The sequence below is a fragment of the Taudactylus pleione genome, unplaced genomic scaffold (genome assembly GCF_031769625.1).
Source record: "Taudactylus pleione unplaced genomic scaffold, aTauple2 ptg000224l, whole genome shotgun sequence".
Lineage (NCBI taxonomy): Eukaryota > Metazoa > Chordata > Amphibia > Anura > Myobatrachidae > Taudactylus > Taudactylus pleione.
In genome coordinates this window covers 394,453-416,166 of record NW_028284626.1, presented here as the reverse complement: position 1 = coordinate 416,166, position 21,714 = coordinate 394,453, and the positions used below count along the sequence as shown (strand labels likewise).

Genomic DNA, 21,714 nt, shown 5'->3' with positions numbered 1-21,714 from the left:
AATCTATAAATATGTCACATGTACAATACAGAGACACCTGGGATAGATATGGAGGAGCTTTATGTTCCAGTGTAATCTATAAATATGACACATGTACAATAAAGAGACACCTAGGATAGATATGGAGGAGCTTTATGTTCCAGTGTAATCTGTAAATATGTCACATGTACAATAAACAGACACCTGGGATAGATATGGAGGAGCTTTATGTTCCAGTGTAATCTGTAAATATGACACATGTACAATACAGAGACACCTGGGATAGATATGGAGGAGCTTTATGTTCCAGTGTAATCTATAAATATCACACATGTACAATAGACACCTGGGATATGGAGGAGCTTTATGTTCCAGTGTAATCTATAAATATGTCACATGTACAATACAGAGACACCTGGGATAGATATAGAGGAGCTTTATGTTCCAGTGTAATTTATAAATATGACACATGTACAATAAAGAGACACCTGGGATGGATATGGAGGAGCTTTATGTTCCAGTGTAATCTATAAATATGACACATATACAATAGACACCTGGGATAGATATAGAGGAGCTTTATGTTCCAGTGTAATCTATAAACATGACACATGTACAATACAGAGACACCTGGGATAGATATGGAGGAGCTTTATGTTCCAGTGTAATCTATAAATATCACACATGTACAATAAAGAGACACCTGGGATAGATATGGAGGAGCTTTATGTTCCAGTGTAATCTATAAATATGACACATGTACAATAAAGAGACACCTGGGATAGATATGGAGGAGCTTTATGTTCCAGTGTAATCTATAAATATGACACATGTACAATAAAGAGACACCTGGGATAGATATGGAGGAGCTTTATGTTCCAGTGTAATCTATAAATATGACACATGTACAATAAAGAGACACCTGGGATAGATATGGAGGAGCTTTATGTTCCAGTGTAATCTATAAATGTGACACATGTACAATAAAGAGACATCTGGGATAGATATGGAGGAGCTTTATGTTCCAGTGTAATCTATAAATGTGACACATGTACAATAGAGAGACACCTGGGATAGATATGGAGGAGCTTTATGTTCCAGTGTAATCTATAAATATGACACATGTACAATAAAGAGACACCTGGGATAGATATGGAGGAGCTTTATGTTCCAGTGTAATCTATAAATATGACACATGTACAATAAAGAGACACCTGGGATAGATATGGAGGAGCTTTATGTTCCAGTGTAATCTATAAATATGACATGTACAATAAAGAGACACCTGGGATAGATATGGAGGAGCTTTATGTTCCAGTGTAATCTATAAATATGACACATGTACAATACAGAGACACCTGGGATATGGAGGAGCTTTATGTTCCAGTGTAATCTATAAATATGACACATGTACAATACAGAGACACCTGGGATAGATATGGAGGAGCTTTATGTTCCAGTGTAATCTATAAATATGACACATGTAGAATACAGAGACACCTGGGATAGATATGGAGGAGCTTCATGTTCCAGTGTAATCTATAAATATGAGACATGTACAATAAAGAGACACCTGGGATAGATATGGAGGAGCTTTATGTTCCAGTGTAATCTATAAATATGAGACATGTACAATAAAGAGACACCTGAGATAGATATGGAGGAGCTTTATGTTCCAGTGTAATCTATAAATATGACACATGTAAAATGTGTATATTCAAAGGGTGGAAATTGCGTAAATTAGATTCAATAAGAAACAATAAATACAGAATATTTCACATAACTCAATATATACAGATATATTTCATATACGTACATATATTTACAAGTTACAAATATCCATATACTGATATATATCATACAGAGCACATATATACATTAGTCAGTATTAGAACCACCCGTCAGCCATGATGCTGCAGCAGGACTCAGCTATCATGGTCACTGTAAGCACGATATTACATAACTTGTTTTTCTCAATGTAGAGAGTATAAGGAATACAATAAGATCTTTCCTATTACGCAGTGTCTGAGCTATTTACCAAATATAGAGATACAGCCCACAGAGCAAGGATGTTAGCAGGACAAGTAGCCTCGTCCATAGTATTCCAAGGACAGGACGGAGGATTCTAATACCAATAAGAATAAACTATGCCTCCATATTATTATAGATGTGTTATCAGATTATGCCAGAAGTCATCCAGTGCTTGCATGCCATAGAAGGTAACAATCATGTTAGAGGGCGTGATAATGTGTAATGGTTCTGTAAATGACATGACCAGTGTATAAAAGGTCTGTGATTTGTTCTCCTCCTTGTTACTTGTGCACTAACCCTGAGAGATGCATTTATACTCTCAGTAAGATTATTTAATTAATTAATAAAGTAGTATATCTGTGCCGGATGAATTACTTGGTGAAGCAGCACCTGGGAGAATTCATACCTGAATCTAAAGGATTTTTAAACAGAAGTAACAAACCATCACCAATGTGGGTGCCAATATATATAAACACCAAAGACTATAATATATAAGTGTATGATTCATGAATTAATGATGGTGTTAATGAGCGCGCAATAAAAATATAATATGCAATAAAAATTGATAAACACTAAATATCTAACAGATATCACTACAGAAAGCAACTGCGAGACAAACCAATGTCACTGTCACCCTGACACTGATACGTGTTACTAAACCAGAGTGTTACAAGGTCAAATTCAGTAAGAATCTTGTTTGTGCAATCGCACACAATCTCACCTTGTACAGAAATGGTGATAAGCTTCTGCTCACTGAACAATGTAAGCATGCAGCTGCACATGTAAGACAATGAATAGTCCCCCTAGTGCTGCGTCCTAGGTCTGTATGTCACCCAGCAGTGGTAGAATAAGCAGTAACATTATAACCACACACTAGTGCTGCACCCTAGGTCTATATGTCACCCAGCAGTGAAAGAATGATGGGCTGTAACACCACACACTAGTGCTGCAACCTAGGTCTATATGTCACCCAGCAGTGGTAGAACAATGAGCTGTAACACTCTATAACCACACTAATTACTAGGGTAACATTTCCCCCACTCAGAGCAGGGGCGGATCTAGACTTTTTTAGGGGGGGTGATTTAGTGATCTATCCTGACTCCTCCCCTTTCTGGTACCTACTCCTCTCCTTTACAGGTTTTTTTTTTTTAGTTTGTCAGTCACATTGATAATTCCAATTTCTATATGGGTGGGATGTACTAAGGGAAAAAATACAGACAAAACATCGTTTAGACCACATTTCCATTTGTACCTAGCTCAGGAATGTATCCTTGGACCTGGTGGACTATGGGCTTCTCTTTACATTTGCATCCGTGAGAGATCCAATCAGATCCCTACCAGCACCCCCTGCAGAAGGACTCCAGGGTCATAAACCCAAAAGTCCCTCTACCGCAAAGGACAGAGAGCTGTCCTTTACGATTCTATTTGCATTTCTAGGTGCATACAGGCGTTAATGCCGGTATGTTCCCGTTAAGTGGCGGGATGTATCACATGTATACACTGTAGGTGAGATGTATCATGTGCATCTCTCCCCATATCGCATGCATACCAGCATTTGTTAACGCCGCATGCATGATTACTTATGTACAGGACAGCTCTGACGTTAAGAGCTGTCCCAATGCGAAGTTACGACTTTCAGGTTTCTTACAGACGGCCAGCACATTTGAGGAAAAGGAGAATCCTACTGCGGATTTCTGCTGAAAGAAGCCCATAGGCTTCTATAGGCAACGCCATCTATAGATGGTGTTGCCTAGCAGCCTATCGGGCACATGCGCCGGAAAGTTACATTTTCTGGAATTTTGTACATATGGGAAATGCAGTCAAAACTCCAAAAACTACACATTTTGGAGTTTTGACCACATTTTAGCATTAGTACATTCTGTCCTGTGTGAGTCTGACCATGTATAATGCAAGTGTGCTAAATGCATCTATACAAACTCACAGGCTACAGTAAGAACAATAACAGAGCTGCCTGGCACACTGCAGGGTACCCATCCCTTGGCATCTCTCCTCCAGAAATGTGCAGCCAGTTTCCCCTGCACAATGCCCGGGACACAGCACCAGACCCTGCTGAAAGTAGGAGCTGGAAGGTGCCAATAGCCATGTGCCAGCCAGGGCTGAGTGCCCAGATTTGCAGCCACTTACCTGGGTGAGAAGGGGCAGGGAGTACATGCTGCCTGGTGTGCACACTAGAGAGGATGTAGTGTGGCCAGGGAGGGGACAGGATCACAATAGGCTACTGCTGCTATTACATGTCCTACTCTGCAAACTGCAGCTCCGTGAGCTGAACTTTCAGCAGCCCCCTACCCCAGGATCTCGGCAAAAGCCCCCCAGCACTCGGTGCCTGGCTTGTGCAGGAGCTGTGTGCCCTTAGCCCAGTTATAGGCTGGGAGCTGGCTGCACAAAAAAATAACTCCAGATACTGTAGCCCTCCCCCACCACCTCCATTCTCAGCACACCGGCAGCCTGATCATGCAAAAAGACTGATGAACTGTCTGCAGATGAAAGGCTCCGGGTGTGTTCAGCTAAAGGGAGGAGTGGGACCTTAACCATTTCAGTGCAGGAGTGCAGCAGCATTGTTGAAACATAATCAAGGATGGACCCTGCTAGGGGGGGCGATCACCCTGATCGCCCTCCCCTGGATCCGCCACTGACTCATAGCATGTAACTGGTTTCTCACCTCTATGAATTCCCTGATGTGTAACAAGAGGTGGTTTCTGTATAAAACACTTCTCACACTAAGAACTAGGGATGGATATCAGAAACAAATAGTTACCAACCATCAATGTTCCTGATCCGTTTAAAGTACTCTTTTCCAATGAAAAGGTTTTGCGACAGTTGCCAGCTATCTGCTGCTGTCTCCGATGCCCATCCATAGAGTGTCTGAATTAAGCCGAGGACACCCAAAAGTGGGTTCTGCAGCTTAGTTTCTATGACTATTGCAGCTGTTTTTTTCTATGCAAGGTTTAACCACCAATGGTTATGATGCGATAGCTAGTAGCTATCGTATTGCATGATTTGATGACAGAAGCTTGGCAATCAATCGACACCAAGCTCTGATGTCCATCCCTATTCAGAGCATGGAAATGGCCTCTCATTTGTATGACTTATCTGATGTCTAACAAGATTTGATTTCTTTATAAAATATTTCCCACATTCAGAGCATGGAAATGGTTTCTCACCTGTGTGACTTCTCTCATGTGTAACAAGAGCTGATTTTCTTGTAAAACATTTCCCACACTCCGAACACTGAAATGGTTTCTCACCTGTGTGACTTCTCACATGTGTAACAAGAGTTGATTTATGTGTAAAACATTTCCCACACTCAGAACATGGAAATGGTTTTTCACCTGTGTGAAATCTCTGATGTGTAACAAGATATGATTTCTGTGTAAAATATTTCCCACACTCAGAACATGGAAATGGTTTCTCACCTGTATGAATTCTCTCATGTTTTAAAAGATCTGATTTCTGTGTAAAACATTTCCCACACTCAGAGCATGGAAATGGCTTCTCACCTGTGTGACTTTTCACATGTGTAACAAGAGCTGATTTCTTTGTAAAACAATTCCCACACTCAGAACATGGAAATGGTTTCTCACCTGTGTGACTTATCTGATGTGTAACAAGATGTGATTTCCTTTTAAAACATTTCCCACACTCAGAACACTGAAATGGTTTCTCACCTATATGAATTATCTTGTGTATAACAAGATCTGATTTCTGTGTAAAATTTTTCCCACACTCAGAGCATGGAAATGGTTTCTCACCTGTGTGACATCTCACATGTGTAACAAGAGCTGATTTATGTGTAAAACATTTCCCACACTCAGAACATGGAAATGGCCTCTCACCTGTGTGACTTCTCTGATGTATAACAAGCTCTGATTTCCTTTTAAAACATTTCCCACACTCAGAACACTGAAATGGTTTCTCACCTGTATGAATTCTCTTATGTGTAACAAGATCTGATTTCTGTGTAAAATATTTCCCACACTCAGAACATGGAAATGGTTTCTCACCTGTGTGACTTCTCACATGTGTAACAAGAGCTGATTTCTTTGTAAAACAATTCCCACACTCAGAACATGGAAATGGCTTCTCACCTGTGTGACTTATCTGATGTCTAACAAGATGTGATTTCCTTTTAAAACATTTCCCACACTCAGAACACTGAAATGGTTTCTCACCTATATGAATTATCTTGTGTATAACAAGATCTGATTTCTGTGTAAAATTTTTCCCACACTCAGAGCATGGAAATGGTTTCTCACCTGTGTGACATCTCACATGTGTAACAAGAGCTGATTTATGTGTAAAACATTTCCCACACTCAGAACATGGAAATGGCCTCTCACCTGTGTGACTTCTCTGATGTATAACAAGCTCTGATTTCCTTTTAAAACATTTCCCACACTCAGAACATGGAAATGGTTTCTCACCTGTATGAATTCTCTCATGTTTTACAAGATCTGATTTCTGTGTAAAACATTTCCCACACTCAGAGCATGGAAATGGCTTCTCACCTGTGTGACTTTTCACATGTGTAACAAGAGCTGATTTCTTTGTAAAACAATTCCCACACTCAGAACATGGAAATGGTTTCTCACCTGTGTGACTTATCTGATGTGTAACAAGATGTGATTTCCTTTTAAAACATTTCCCACACTCAGAACACTGAAATGGTTTCTCACCTATATGAATTATCTTGTGTATAACAAGATCTGATTTCTGTGTAAAATTTTTCCCACACTCAGAGCATGGAAATGGTTTCTCACCTGTGTGACATCTCACATGTGTAACAAGAGCTGATTTATGTGTAAAACATTTCCCACACTCAGAACATGGAAATGGCCTCTCACCTGTGTGACTTCTCTGATGTATAACAAGCTCTGATTTCCTTTTAAAACATTTCCCACACTCAGAACACTGAAATGGTTTCTCACCTGTATGAATTCTCTTATGTGTAACAAGATCTGATTTCTGTGTAAAATATTTCCCACACTCAGAACATGGAAATGGTTTCTCACCTGTGTGACTTCTCACATGTGTAACAAGAGCTGATTTCTTTGTAAAACAATTCCCACACTCAGAACATGGAAATGGCTTCTCACCTGTGTGACTTATCTGATGTCTAACAAGATGTGATTTCCTTTTAAAACATTTCCCACACTCAGAACACTGAAATGGTTTCTCACCTATATGAATTATCTTGTGTATAACAAGATCTGATTTCTGTGTAAAATTTTTCCCACACTCAGAACATGGAAATGGTTTCTCACCTGTGTGACTTCTCACATGTGTAACAAGAGCTGATTTATGTGTAAAACATTTCCCACACTCAGAACATGGAAATGGCTTCTCACCTGTGTGACTTATCTGATGTCTAACAAGAGCTGATTTTGGTGTAAAACATGTCCCACACACAGAAGTGACTGTATCACCGCTATGATCTGTACTATGTGCAGCAATATGTGAGTTACCAGAAGTACATTCCTCAAGAATAGAGGGATCAGATGATATATCTGCACTAAAAAGTGATGTATATTTAGGGTTATGTAATTTTCTTCTGGAGATCCTTGTGTGAGGTTATCTTCTAATTTAAAATCTGGACACCAAACAAGATGTCCTTCCGAGGTCTTCCTTGTATTCGGTCCATCTGGTAGAAATAAAATAGTTATCCAAGTATCCCACAGCAAAGGCATAATTAATAAATATTAATCTCACCCCTATTCCCATAGGTTTGTGCTTAGTACAACATCATGAGGAACACTTTGGGCTTCTACCGTTCACACTCATAAACATAATATAGGAGAAGAAACAAACCTTACTAAATAGAGCAGACCCCTAGCACTCTAGGTTCTTTTTACTAGCCCAGGAGCCGGCCAGCCCTAGATAATGCCCAAGGGAACTTTCACCCGGTTCCCAAGTTATAGGCTAAGGGTGAAAGGTCAATCCCTCACCTCAGTATTTAGGCCATACTTCTTTATGAGGCTGTCATTTCCTTTGACATAAGAAAAAAAAGGCAGACATAAATAAAAAATGTGTAAATACTAATTGATTAAGGATGTAATATATCCTATATATTAATTTAATAGAAAATTTGTATATTAAAGTATACGGAAAAAAATAGCTGGTAGCTCCAATGAGGAATAGTGATAGTTCCACAAAAAGTGAAAACAAAGCAAAAAAACTGCTGATAAAGATAAATATATATATTTATTTATTATTCCATAGTCCTAAATAAAGGAACAGGCGGCACTCCCATACAAAGTACAAAAAAGTGCTGAATTCAGTATATCATGGTGACAATTTACAGATACATCAACGTTTCAAGGCTTGACGCCTTTTCGTCAGGATGCGTCACTACAAGTGCAAATAAAGGCCTTTATTTGCACTTGTAGTGACGCATCCTGACAAAAAGGCGTCAAGCCTTGAACAGCACACCAGTAACAGCACACCAGTCCAGGGTTTTCGTGCAAGCTAGCTTCAGTTAGTTTTTATTGTGCAGTATAAAGTGGAAAATATAAAAATAAATCCTAGCCCATCTGGCCACTAAACAGATTCCCTCTCTCAAAGTGGTAGGGCCTATTTCCCTCACCACAAACATAGGCATATGCACATTACTTACAAGTAGTACAGGAGCCAAACCCTGACACAGCTTATATGAGCCTCTCACAGCTGCAGGCACTAATTAGCCTGCTCTCAGGCTGAAGGCCGGAAAAGATGAACTGGCCTTGTGGATGGAGCCCTCCCTTCACTCTCACATCCACACCCACAGGACCCATTATCCATCTTTCCTTAAAGCCCCAAACTCTCATTAAGCATAAACAGACATTTCCTGAGGGTTTAAAATACATAGGGTCAGAAACCTTGGAGAAATATATTTGCCATTTAGTACTTTACTAGTGCTTCTGTTACTCTATATATACAGTATATATATTTTACAAGTCGTCCTGAGTGCTGCCATAGATGCTATATATTTATTCCTTTCCTGACTGGGAAAGGTAATTGGTGGGCACGGGGCGCAGTACCGGAGGCAAGCATGGGTGTGCCGGCATTACCGAGTATCATGCATATGGTAGGGCAGTGAGAAATCAAGAAGCACCCATGTTGTTTGCAAATGAATAATATCAATTTAATAATAATTTACAAAGGCAGAAAATATATATTAAAAAAATGATTCAAGACTATAAAAAAAACTTCTAGCTTATATAAGCCCCATGAAATACAATAAAAAGCATAGATGCTGGTCTCATTGCTTTATCTACATAGATAAAATTTGGAATTGGCAGAGGTATATAGATGATCTGTTTTTCGGCTGGAATGGGTCCCATGAAGAACTGTAGGAATTTCTCATTTACATGAACAGTAATTCTCTAAATCTGGAATTCACAACCACCGGTGGTATTTCTGGATCTTGAAATTTACATAAAAGAAAACAGTATCCAAACAAGACCCCATATCAAGAAAGTGAATGGAAACAATATGTTGGCATACAACAGTAATCATCATAGACAATGGGTAAATATTCCAGGAGGACAATTCCGACGCGTAAGACGAAACTGTACAGAAGACCATATCTTCATGTAACAAACCAGAGAAATGAAGAAAAAATTTATCCAAAAGGGCTACAAAGAAACAGCATTACAACAAATAGACAAGATCTCAAAAATAGAAGAAAATTACTAACTACAAATCAAAAACCAACAACAAACAGAAACACAATCCATTTTTATCACACAATACAATGGGAACCATAAAGAAATTGAGAAAATCCTGAATAACCATTGGATGTCTTATTATTGGATGAAGACCTGAAAAAAAGTTCACCAACACAATCAAAAATCATGTACAGAAAGCAAGAAATTCAACACAAAGCTTCCTCCCCACACTACTTCTGCCAGGCTGTAAAAACCAAACATCAACCATGAAACCAGCTCAAATTTTCCATTCAAGTATCACAAAAAAAGAATTTAAAATCAAGAACTGTATGTCTTGTGACACTGAGGGAGAAATATACTTATTGGAATGCCCACGTGGCACCCAATATGTTGGCCAGACAAAAATGAAAACAAGAATATCCGAACATCTGTATAATATACAAAAAGGACTGAAAACCCACAGCCTTTCAGCACATTTTGCAGAACACCATAACAGAGCTCCAAAAGGGCAAAAATTTGTTGGTATGCAGAAAGATATACCCCACTGGAGAGAAGATCTGGTTAACTCTCAAGAAGAATGAAACGAAATGGATATACCAGTTACTAATGTCGGAGTCTAATGGTCTCAATATAGACATTGACCTCAAAGCCTTTTTAACATAATTTTAACACAATTGCAAACACGTTCACAACACATAACATTTTAACTTCAGTGATCTCTCATTCTCTTCTTTTATCGCCTATTTTGTATTTATCCTTTGATTTATATTTTATTTTGTCAAAATAAAGCACAGCAGTATATTGTTTTTAAATATGGCTTATAGGAACATGAGGTTGCTGCTATAACAGGGCACTTCAGGTTCCAGTCATTCCCAATTCTAAATAAAGTTTTTTATTCAAAGACCTAAAAAAATGACAGCAAATATCCTTGAAAAAGCATCCCAACGAATGTGAAATGCGCTGGTTTAACCGTGGACAGTGCGAGAGAATACTAGCTGGAGGAGGTGAGACCCTTGTGAAGAATATAACGGTATCTGACATCACAAAGTGCCGCGACTATACGACCGGGTCCCAGCCACATATCGGTGACTGCAGGGAAAGGAGGAATGCCGACCTCAGGTAGGGGGAGGTAGGGATAGGGATACCCTCAACCCCAACAGGGTGAAGAACCCTCTGAAAAGCGGACACTGGACCTCCTATCACCGCACCCATAAAGCCCTAAAAGGCTATAAACATTAACAATATACACATAGTGGCCATAATACCCACTTTTTAACCATATATACTGTTGATGCTGAATTTTGTGCTTATGTTTACCTAATTATTTTATTAACATACATCGACACTAGCGCTCAGTCCAGCCTTTGATGCTGTACACATAACCTAATCTATTTCCCTAACTGAGATGCTCATCTCCAGCGCAGCACGCCAATCCATTTCTGTTCAAAAGAATGTTGCAGGTCAGTTTCACTAAACATCTCACCAAGGCAGAACAAGGCAGGTCCAGGCAAGAGGAAAGGAGAACCGGTGGTTAATGTCAGCCCCTGTGCTGACATTGGCCCTCATTCAGAGCCGTACGTTCTGAGCAGAGCGCACACTCTGAATGAGGGCCGTCCTCCATTAATATGGAGCGTCCTCCTGGAGGCTCATATAGCTGTGGGTCACCACCCACAGCCTGTACGAGCGTGCAGGTTGATGGCCGCGCTGGTCTTGACCATCGCCACTGCGAGCCGGAGCCTGCGGTTGAGTTTCTCAACCACAAGGCCCTGAGTGATTTTGGCTCTATCAGAGCCAAAATCACTCCCACTGACATCACTAGTGATGTCAGTGGGGCCGGCTTCTGACGGTAGGCGTTCCCTTGAGAACGCCCCCGTCAGGGAGGCACGCCCCCGGTACGCCCACCAAAGGGGGCGTGCTGTCAATCAACATCGACAGCACGCCCCCTTTGATCAGACACAACGAGCGAAGGAAAGTCCTTCGCTCGTCACGTCTGGCGCATGCGCACGACGGAGCTCCCGCCGTCGTGTGCATGCGCAGTGCACAACATCGACCCACTTGCGAGCGGAAAGCCGCTTGCGAGTGGGTCTGAATCAGGCCCTTTATCCACCGGTTCCCTGGACTCTATGCACAAGTAATGTATGCCCTTGTGGTCTATTGGAGTCCCGGATGGACCTGTGTCCGCATCGGCGCCTCTGGTCTGTCTCCAGAGACCGGAGGCGAGACTGCCCGCCTTACCTGTCCCCTTGCGTCCCAGCTGCAGTCTGGGGACAGAGGAGCCACGCTAACCAGGTCCCGCTCGATGCCCCGCCGAGTCCCGGTGTGCAAGAGGGATGATGGAGCAGCAGCACAGACGTCCAGAAGACTGTCTAGTACTGCTTGCTATGTTAAGGGGCCTATCCATTACAAAACTTTTTGCACGATCCAATTAAAACCAGGAGGTTTTGGTCACAATGTACAGAAAGTTGTGTAATGGATAGCCAGGAAGGACCAGCGATGCGCGTGCACTCTGGGTCCTTGCCGACCCCGACTATCTACTGAACATGCCCGTCAACCTGATGACGATCGTCAGGTTCCGCATGTTCAGAGATAGGAGGTCAGTCTCTGCACTGAATGATGTTCAGTGAACACCGTTCAGTGCTGGCACTGCACCTCAGCGACCTGAAGGTCTGAACGCTAGTCGTTCAGTCTTTCAGGTCGCCTAGTGGATAGACCCCATTACAGTAAAGTAAAATAAAAAGAAGAGATATGGTAAGAACCTACCTTTGTTATCTCTCTATCTATGAGGTCCTTAGGATCCACAGGGATACCTTGGGGTATCGTGATGGCAGAGGCATCTGGGCACCACATAGTTAATTTTTTCTTCCCAGGATGCACCTGGCTTCCCCTCTATACCCCGCCTCCCAGCCAGAAGCTCCTCAGTTTAGTAGTAAGCCAAAGGCCAGAGGAGGAGAAAATAAGAGAGAAAGAAGAAGTCTGGAACACTCAAGAATCACATTCTCACACCATATATCTTCTTTTCTACTTCAGGGTCCTTAGGGATCCACAGGGATGTCACAAAGCAATCACTTTAAGGGTGGGGACGTTCCTGTGCAAAAAGGAGAATCCACCGCCCAAAGGAAGTATCCTGAGAGGCGAAGGTATCAAAAGCATAATACCATACAAAAATATGGACAGAGGACCGCGGGGAGCTGCCCATGAAGGACCCACAGACCCTGTACAGTGAGCAGAAACAGAGGGCAGCACTGGAATGCCCTCCAGAGTGTAAGCCTCAGAGATCGCCATGCAAATCCACCTTGCCAAAGTTTGCTTATTGGCAGGCCAACCCTTCTTGTGGAAACCGTAGAGGACAAACAAAGAGCCCAACTTCCGAAGGGAACTGGTAGGGTCCACGTAAATCCATAGAACCCGTACCACATCCAATGAGGCCTCACCTGCTGAACGGTCTGGTGACTTAAAGGCCAGTACTATAATATCCTAATTAATGTGGAAACTAGACACCACCTTAGGAAGGAAACCAGGGCGAAGTTCTGCCCTGTCCCGGTGAAAAATTAGAAAAGGAGGGCGACAGAAGAGAACCCCCAAATCTGATACGCTTCTGGCCGAAGTAACAGCCAGAAGAAACACAGTCTTCACTGCAAGCCACTTGAAGTCCACTGAGCCCAGAGGTTCAAATGGAGGTCCTTGGAGAGCCCTAAGGACCACAGCCAAATTCCAAGGAGCTATTGGAGGGACAAAGGGAGGCTGAATGCGAAGGACACCCTGCCTAAAGGTGCGAAATTCAGGAAGCGGAGCAATCCTATGTAGAAACCACACTGACAGTGCAGAGACATGCACTTTTAAGGAGGCAAGGCAAAAACCCTGATCTAAGCCCGTCTATAGGAAAGCCAGAACCCTGGATATCCGAAACACCTGGGGATCGACCCCCTAAGGCGACACCATTTAAAGTAGGTATGCCACACCCTGTGGTAAAACCTGTAGAAGCCGGTTTCCAAGCTCTGAGCATGGTGTTAACCGCAGAGCTGGAAAAACCTTTCGACCTTAGGAGAAATGTCTCAAGAGCCAAGCCATCAAAGATAGACAACCCAGGTCCGGGTAAAAACAAGGATCCTGAGACAACAGGTCCAGATGTTGAGGTAACAGCAACAGAGTGTCGATGGAGAGACTCTGAAAATCTAAATACCAGTGCCCTGTGGGCCACACTGGAGCCAACAGCAGGATAGTGCCACATTCCAGCTTGAACTTTCGAAGTATTCGAGGAAGAAGGGACACCGGAGCAAAGAGGTACACAAATTGGAAGGTCCACTTGACTGACAGAGCTTCTACAAGGAGAGCGTCTGGTCTGGACCCGTACACTGGCAGTTTGCAATAGTGTCGGAAGGCCACGAGGACTACCGTCTGGAAGGCCCCACCTTTCCACTAGGAGTAGAAACAACTCTGGAGAAGAGACCATTCCCCAGGATGCATGTCGTGATGGCTGAGGAAGTCCGCTTCCCAATTGAGGACTCCGGGAATGAAAATTGACAGAGGTCGCAAATTAAACTGGGCATACTCCACCATGACAAAGGTCGATACCATGGATCCCAGTAGTTGCATTGCTGGGTGAATGAACACCTTGCTACCCTGGAGACATTTGCATATTTGCATCTGAAAAACAAAGATCTTGTCTGGTGTCAAAAAGATCCGTTGCTGTTGTGAATCCAAGAGGGCTCCCACGTGGAACATTCTCTGAGATGGAGTCAATGAGGACTTCTTCCAATTAATCAGCCACCCGTGCGACTGGAGCACCGAAATGGTAAGCTGCCGGTGGTGGAGAAGTACCTCTGGAGATACTGCCAGCAGCAAGAGATCATCCAGGTAAGGTAATAGGCGGATCCCTTGTAGTCTCAGATGGAATGCCATTACCACCATACTCTTGGTAAACACCCAAGGGGCCGTTGAGAGGCCAAAAGGTAAAGCCCGAAACTGGAATGTTGTTGCCATATACAGTACCAGTCAAAAGTTTGGACACACCTTCTCATTCAATGGTTTTTGTTTATTTAAATAATTTTCAACATAGTAGATTAATACTGAAGACATCAAAACTATGAAAGAACACATATGGAATTATATTGTAAATAAAAGTGTTAAACAAAATCAAAATATGTTTTATATTTTAGATTCCTCAAAGTAGCCCCCTTTTGCTTGTATGACAGCTTTGCACACTCTTGGCATACTCTCAATCAGCTTCATGAAGTAGTCTCCTGGAATGGTTTTCCAACAGTCTTGAAGGAGTTCCCAGAGTTGCTGAGCACTTGTTGGTGGCTTTTCCTTCACTCTGTGGTCCAATTCATCCTAAACCAGCTCAATTGGGTTTAGGTCGGGTGATTGTGGAGGCCAGGTCATCTGACACAGCACTCCATCACTTTCCTTCTTGGTCAAGTAGCCCTTTCATAGCCTGGAGGTGTGTTTGGGGTCATTGTCTTGTTGAAAAACAAATGATGGTCCCAGTAAGCGCAAACCAGCATGGCGCTGCAGAATGCTGTGGTAGCCATGCTGGTTAAGTGTGCCTTGAATTTTGAATAAATCACCAACAGTGTCAGCAGAAAAGCACCCCCACACCATCACACCTCCTCCTGCCTTGCTTCACAGTGGGAACCACACATGCAGAAACCATCTGCTCACCTTCTCTGCGTCTCACAAAGACACGGCGGTTGGAACCAAAAATCTAAATTTTGGACTCATCAGACCAAAAGTACAGATTTCCACTGGTATAATGTCCATTCCTTGTATTTCTTGGCCCAAACAATTCTCTTCTTCTTGTTGTTCATCCTCAGTAGTGACTTCTTCACAGCAATACAACCATGAAGGCCTGATTCACACAGTCTCCTCTGAACAGTTGATGTTGAGATTTATCTGCTACTCGAACTCTGTGAAGACTATGTGGTCTCTAATCTGAGGTGCTGTTGAGTAGCAGTTTCTGAGGCTGGTAACCCTAATGAACATCCTCTGCAGCAGAGGTAACTCTTGGTCTTCCTTTCTTGGGGCGGTCCTCATGAGAGCCAGTTTCATCATAGCGTTTGATAGTTTTTGCAATGGCACTTGAGGATACATTCAAAGTTCTTGAAATTTTCTGTATCGACTGACCTTCATGTCTTAAAGTAATGATGGACTGTCATTTCTCTTTACTGAGTTGAGTGGTTGGTGCCATAATATGGATTACAACAGTAGTCTAATAGTGGTGTCCACTGTGTACTAACCCTACCTCTGCACAACACAACTGATGGTCTCAAACACATTAAGAAGGCAAGTAATTCCACAGATTGACTCTTGACAAGGCACATCTGTTAATTCAAAAGCATTCCAGGAAACTACCTCATGAAGCTGACTGAGAGAATGCCAAGAGTGTGCAAAGCAGTCATCCAAGCAAAAGGTGGCTACTTTTAGGAATCTAAAATATAAAACATATTTTGATTTGTTTAACACTTTTTTGTTTACAACATAGTTCCATATGTGTTCTTTCATAGTTTTGATGTCATTAATCTACTACGTTAAAAATAATTTAAATAAACAAAAACCATTGAATGAGAAGGTGTGTCCAAACTTTTGACTGGTACTGTAGCTAGTCTGAGAAACCGCTGGTGCGAAGATGCAATCGGGATATGCAGATATGTATCCTGGACATCCAGGGATACCATAAATTCCCCAGTTCCATTGCCAGTATCATGGAGCGTAGGGTTTCCATCCTGAATCGAGGTACCCCGAAGACTTTGTTCAGGGACTTGAGATTGAGGATAGGTGCTATGAGCACCAGAAAGAGGTTTGAATAATATCCCTGTCACCTTTGCGACATTGGGACAGGTACAATGACTCCTGCTTGTAGCCAGGAATGTACTGCTTTCTGGGCCTGCAAGGCTTTGTCAGACTAGTCAGGTCCTCAGCATGTCGGGACGCCTTGCGCTCCAAGCCTGTCTCTTGGACTTGCCAGTCTGACTGACTCTTTTAAACCTTACCTTGGTCCCTAAAGGGCCGAAAGGACACAGTTCTTGACCCGGCAGGCATGGACGCAGAAAGCAGGCATGCTGTCGAACTGAACTTTACCATTATAAGGCAAACCCTCCTTAGAGTTTGCATCTGCTCTCCAGGAGCAGAGCTACAAAGTACGGCGAGCCGCAATTGCGGCCGCCGACCCCCTTGAAGATAGGAGAGTAACATCCAAATCAGCCTCATTAATATATGCGGCTGAATCACGAACATTGCCCACCAGAGTCACATGGTCGCTATTAGCGTCTGAAGACAGGGACTCCTCCAGGGAGTCTGCCAAGGACTCCATAGCTCTGGCTACCCAGCAGAAAGCTATAGCCGACCTGGCCACCGCACCCGACAGGGAATATATAAACTTCAGGCAACTTTCCACCCTCCTACCTGTAGTGTCCTAAGGACGATATGGAAGGCATAGGCAAAGTCGCGCTCTTGACCAAGCACGTGACATGTGAATCCACCACAGATGGAGATTCCCATGTGGCAAAATACTCCCCAGCAAACGGATACGCGTGAGACAGGCGTCTTTGCACCTGTAACGCTTTCCAGGAGTTTTCCATGCTACCTCCAAATGATCCACTAGTTGATCAGAAAAAGGAAAAATGGTAGCAGTAATTCTGCTTGGATATAGAAGCCGGAGGATCATCCTCCTCTATGGTCAAGACGGAGCGTACGGTCATGGGTCACATGGGTTGCAGCATATATAGCACAACCCGATCAGGTACTTTGAGTCTGATTGCAAATCCCAAGGGTCGGGAATCTGTGCATGCCCCAGACCCATACTGCAAATGTGCTACAAATCAAGCTTTGCTCTTCCAAGATAATTAATAAGCGCCTTCTTACTCCATCTGCAGTTGTCATGCAATGTCCCAAAAAGACCAAGCCTCACATACATTACTATATGTGTGTGTCTATATGTATATACAGTGCATCCGGAAAGTATTCACAGCGCTTCACTTTTTCCACATTTTGTTATGTTACAGCCTTACTCCAAAATGGAATAAATTCATTTTTGTCTTCAAAATTCTACACACAATACCCCATAATGACAACGTGTAAAAAGTTTTTTGGGGATTTTTGTAAATGTAATGAAAAAAAAAAACCTAAGAAATCACATGTACATAAGTATTCACAGCCTTTGCTCAATACTTTGTTGATGCACCTTTGGCAGCAATTACAGCCTCAAGTCTTTTTGAATATGATGCCACAAGCTTGGCACACCTATCTTTGGGCAGTTTCACCCATTCCTCTTTGCAGCACCTCTCAAGCTCCATCAGGTTAGATGGGAAGCGTTGGTGCACAGCCATTTTCAGATCTCTCCAGAGATGTTCAATTGGATTCAAGTCTGGGCTCTGGCTGGGCCACTCAAGGACATTCACAGAGTTGTCCTGAAGGCACTCCTTTCATATCTTAGCTGTGTGCTTAGGGTCGTTTTCCTGCTGAAAGATGAACCGTCGCCCCAGTCTGAGGTCTAGAGCGCTCTGGAGCAGATTTTCATCCAGGATGTCTCTGTACATTGCTGCATTCATCTTTCCCTCTATTCTGACTAGTCTCCCATTTCCTGCCGCTGAAAAATATCCCCACAGCATGATGCTGCCACCACCATGCTTCACTGTAGGGATGGTATTGGCCTGGTGATGAGCGGTGCCTGGTTTCCTCCAAACATAACGCCTGGCATTCACGCCAAAGAGTTCAATCTTTGTCTCATCAGAGAAATTTGTTTCTCATGGTCTGAGAGGCCTTCAGGTGCATTTTGGCAATCTCCAGGTGGGCTGCCATGTGCTTTTTACTAAGGAGTGGCTTCCGTCTGGTCACTCTACCATACAGGCCTGATTGGTGGATTGCTGCAGAGATGGTTGTCCTTCTGGAAGGTTCTCCTTTCTCCACAAAGGAATGCTATAGCTCTGACAGAGTGACCATCGCGTTCTTGGTCACCTCCCTGACTAGGGCCCTTCTCCCCCGATTGCTCAGTTTAGACGGCCGGCCAACTCTAGGAAGAGTCCTGGTGGTTCCGAACTTCTTCCATTTACAGATGATGGAGGCCACAGTGCTCATTGGGACCTTCAAAGCAGCAGATATTTTTCAGTACCCTTCCCCAGATTTGTGCCTCGAGACAATCCTGTCTCGGAGGTCTACAGACAATTCCTTGGACTTCATGCTTGGTTTGTGCTCTGACATGCACTGTCAAGTGTGAAACCTTATACAGACAGGTTTATGCCTTTCAAAATCAACTGAATTTACCACAGGTGGACTCCAATTAAGCTGTTGGAACATCTCAAAAATGACCAGTGAAAACTGGATGCACCTCAGCTCAATTTTGAGCTTCATGGCAAAGGCTGTAAATACTTACGTACATGTGATTTCTTAAGTTTTTTTTGGTAACTCTGCAAAAATCTCAAAAAAACTATTTACATGTTGTCATTATAGGGTATTGTAGAATTTTGAGGACAAAAATGAATTTATTACATTTTGGAGTAAGGCTGTAACATAACAAAATGTGGAAAAAGTGAAGCGCTGTGAATACTTTCCGGATGCACTGTATTTGTGCAATATTGTCCAGATAAAATCACCAGTACATCCAGAGGGAAATGTGCCATAACCACGTGGTCCCGTCCCTAAAATAAACATGTCATATGATCATCTCACAAGAATGGTGAAAATGTTCACTCTAGTGCACCCAAAATAACTGGAAAAACAAGATAAATCCAAACGTAATATGATTAAAATATATCATTCACTTATTTGAAAAATCTTTTCAAAAACATTGAACATAATAGACACCGACAAATGTCTCCATCAGTCTATAAAACGCGTTTCGTCCTAACCACCAGTGTGGTCCGTAGGACTTCCTCAGGGTTATATACAATAATAACAAGCCTAAGTTATTCTACACTGTGACCTTCAACTAAAAATAGAAACCAGTGTAAATACTATGTAATAAAATGTATATCTGGAGTCCTAAGACGTCCATCTCTAGAAGATGGCACCTCTAGTAAGGTGGAGTCTTAGTACTCAGGGATATCCGTTTGCAGCCGTTTTGACCTTATTGCTAGTTTTTTACACTAGTCTGTAATTTTAGATGATGGTCCCTCTAATATAGTGGAGGGTTGGTGCACATTTTGTAAGAGCATCACACAGACACATTACTGTTGGCCCACTCTGCTACACAAGAATGCAATATAAAGTCATGTGTGTAGTATGATCTTAGGGAAAGGGGAATCGCCTCTTATTCTGCTTTAGTATAGCAGTATTAGTATACACATATAAAGAATGAACTAGTATGGTATTATTATTCAAGAGGATAATCTCACATGTGGTAGAACACAGGTATGGGCGCAGAGGGGTGGGACCGGGTACTAATTACCCAGACCCAGGCTTGCTGGTGTGGCCGGGCTCCCCTCCCTCTTACCTCACACCAGCCAAGCACACGTTGCAGCAGCCTCTTGTGCCTGTAGGGGGGAAGGGGGGGGGGTGATCACGCCTCCCCCTGGCTTTTCGCAGAGTTGAGGGGCTCACAGCGCACCACTACAAAATTAATATTTTTCCTTTTTTTTAAATTTAAAATCATAAGGGGCATGGCTACACCTCAAGTGATTAGCCAGTGATTTGGCGCAGCTCTTTATGGCCCTGAACACAGGTAGGATCATGCTGACATCCCTTCTACTGATGTATGAGATACAAGAGAGTGTGAGGAGGAGACTGGACAGATGTCTGGGCTGGTAACATACAGTGACATGATGTGAGGGGGAGAGCAGGAGTATAATAGGGGCTGATGGCTCCAGATGTATGAGATACACCAGAGAGTGTGGGGAGGAGACTGGTCAGATCTCTGGGCCGGTAACACACAGTGACATGATGTGAGGGGGAGAGCAGGAGTATGATAGGGGCTGATGGCTCCAGATGTATGAGATACACCAGAGAGTGTGGGGAGGAGACTGGTCAGATCTCTGGGCTGGTAACACACAGTGACATGATGTGAGGAGGAGAGCAGGAGTATAATAGGGGCTGATGGCTCCTGATGTATGAGATACACCAGAGAGTGTGGGGAGGAGACTGGTCAGATCTCTGGGCTGGTAACACACAGTGACATGATGTGAGGGGGAGAGCAGGAGTAGAATAGGCGCTGATGGCTCCTGATGTATGAGATACACCAGAGAGTGTGGGGAGGAGACTGGTCAGATCTCTGGGCTGGTAACACACAGTGACATGATGTGAGGAGGAGAGGAATATAATAGGGGCTGATGGCTCCTGATGGATGAGATACACCAGAGAGTGTGGGGAGGAGACTGGTCAGATCTCGGCTGGTAACACACAGTGACATGATGTGAGGAGGAGAGCAGGAGTATAATAGGGGCTGATGGCTCCTGATGTATGAGATACACCAGAGAGTGTGGGGAGGAGACTGGTCATATCTCTGGGCTGGTAACACACAGTGACATGATGTGAGGGGGAGAGCAGGAGTATAATAGGGGCTGATGGCTCCAGATGTATGAGATGAACCAGAGTGTGGGGAGGAGACTGGTCAGATCTCTGGGCTGGTGACACACAGTGACATGATGTGAGGGGGAGAGCAGGAGTATAATAGGGGCTGATGGCTCCTGACTCCTCACTGTCCAGGTACTTTTCACTCTATAGTTGGTACTGGAAGAGGATGGTGCAGAAGAGATTGCTGTAGTGACTGAGCAAAGCGAATGTGACATTTTTCTGCAAAAATATAAGTGCTGATTACCTGTGTTGATATCTGTAGGGATTTCATCCTCCTTGAACTGCTGATCACCTCTTGCATACATCTCTTCTCCCTCTGTATGTTCTGCTTTATTATCATCACTCACATTTATCTCTTCTTCCTCCTCTGTATTTTCTGTCTTCATAACAGAAACATTTATCTCTTCTTCTCCCTCGGTAGCTTCTGTCTTAAAATAAGTCTCTTCTTGTTTATTTATATCTTCTGCCTTCATATCAGTCACATATGTCTCTTCTTCTCCCTCTATATCTTCTGGCTTCATATCAGTCACATACGTCT

General features: G+C 43.0%; 2 protein-coding genes across 2 annotated transcripts in view; both read right to left on the bottom strand.

Annotated features, from left to right (window-relative positions):
* The window catches only part of LOC148517294 (uncharacterized), a 193,337-nt gene that overhangs the window by 163,733 nt on the left and 7,890 nt on the right, over positions 1–21,714 (bottom strand). The window lies entirely within an intron of this gene.
* On the bottom strand, positions 883–21,711 carry LOC148517295 (uncharacterized). Its single transcript, XM_088478863.1, is given in 3 exon segments — positions 883–7,547; positions 7,550–7,669; positions 21,421–21,711. Coding segments are annotated over 3 exon segments (2,865 nt in total). The 5' UTR covers positions 21,698–21,711; the 3' UTR covers positions 883–5,079.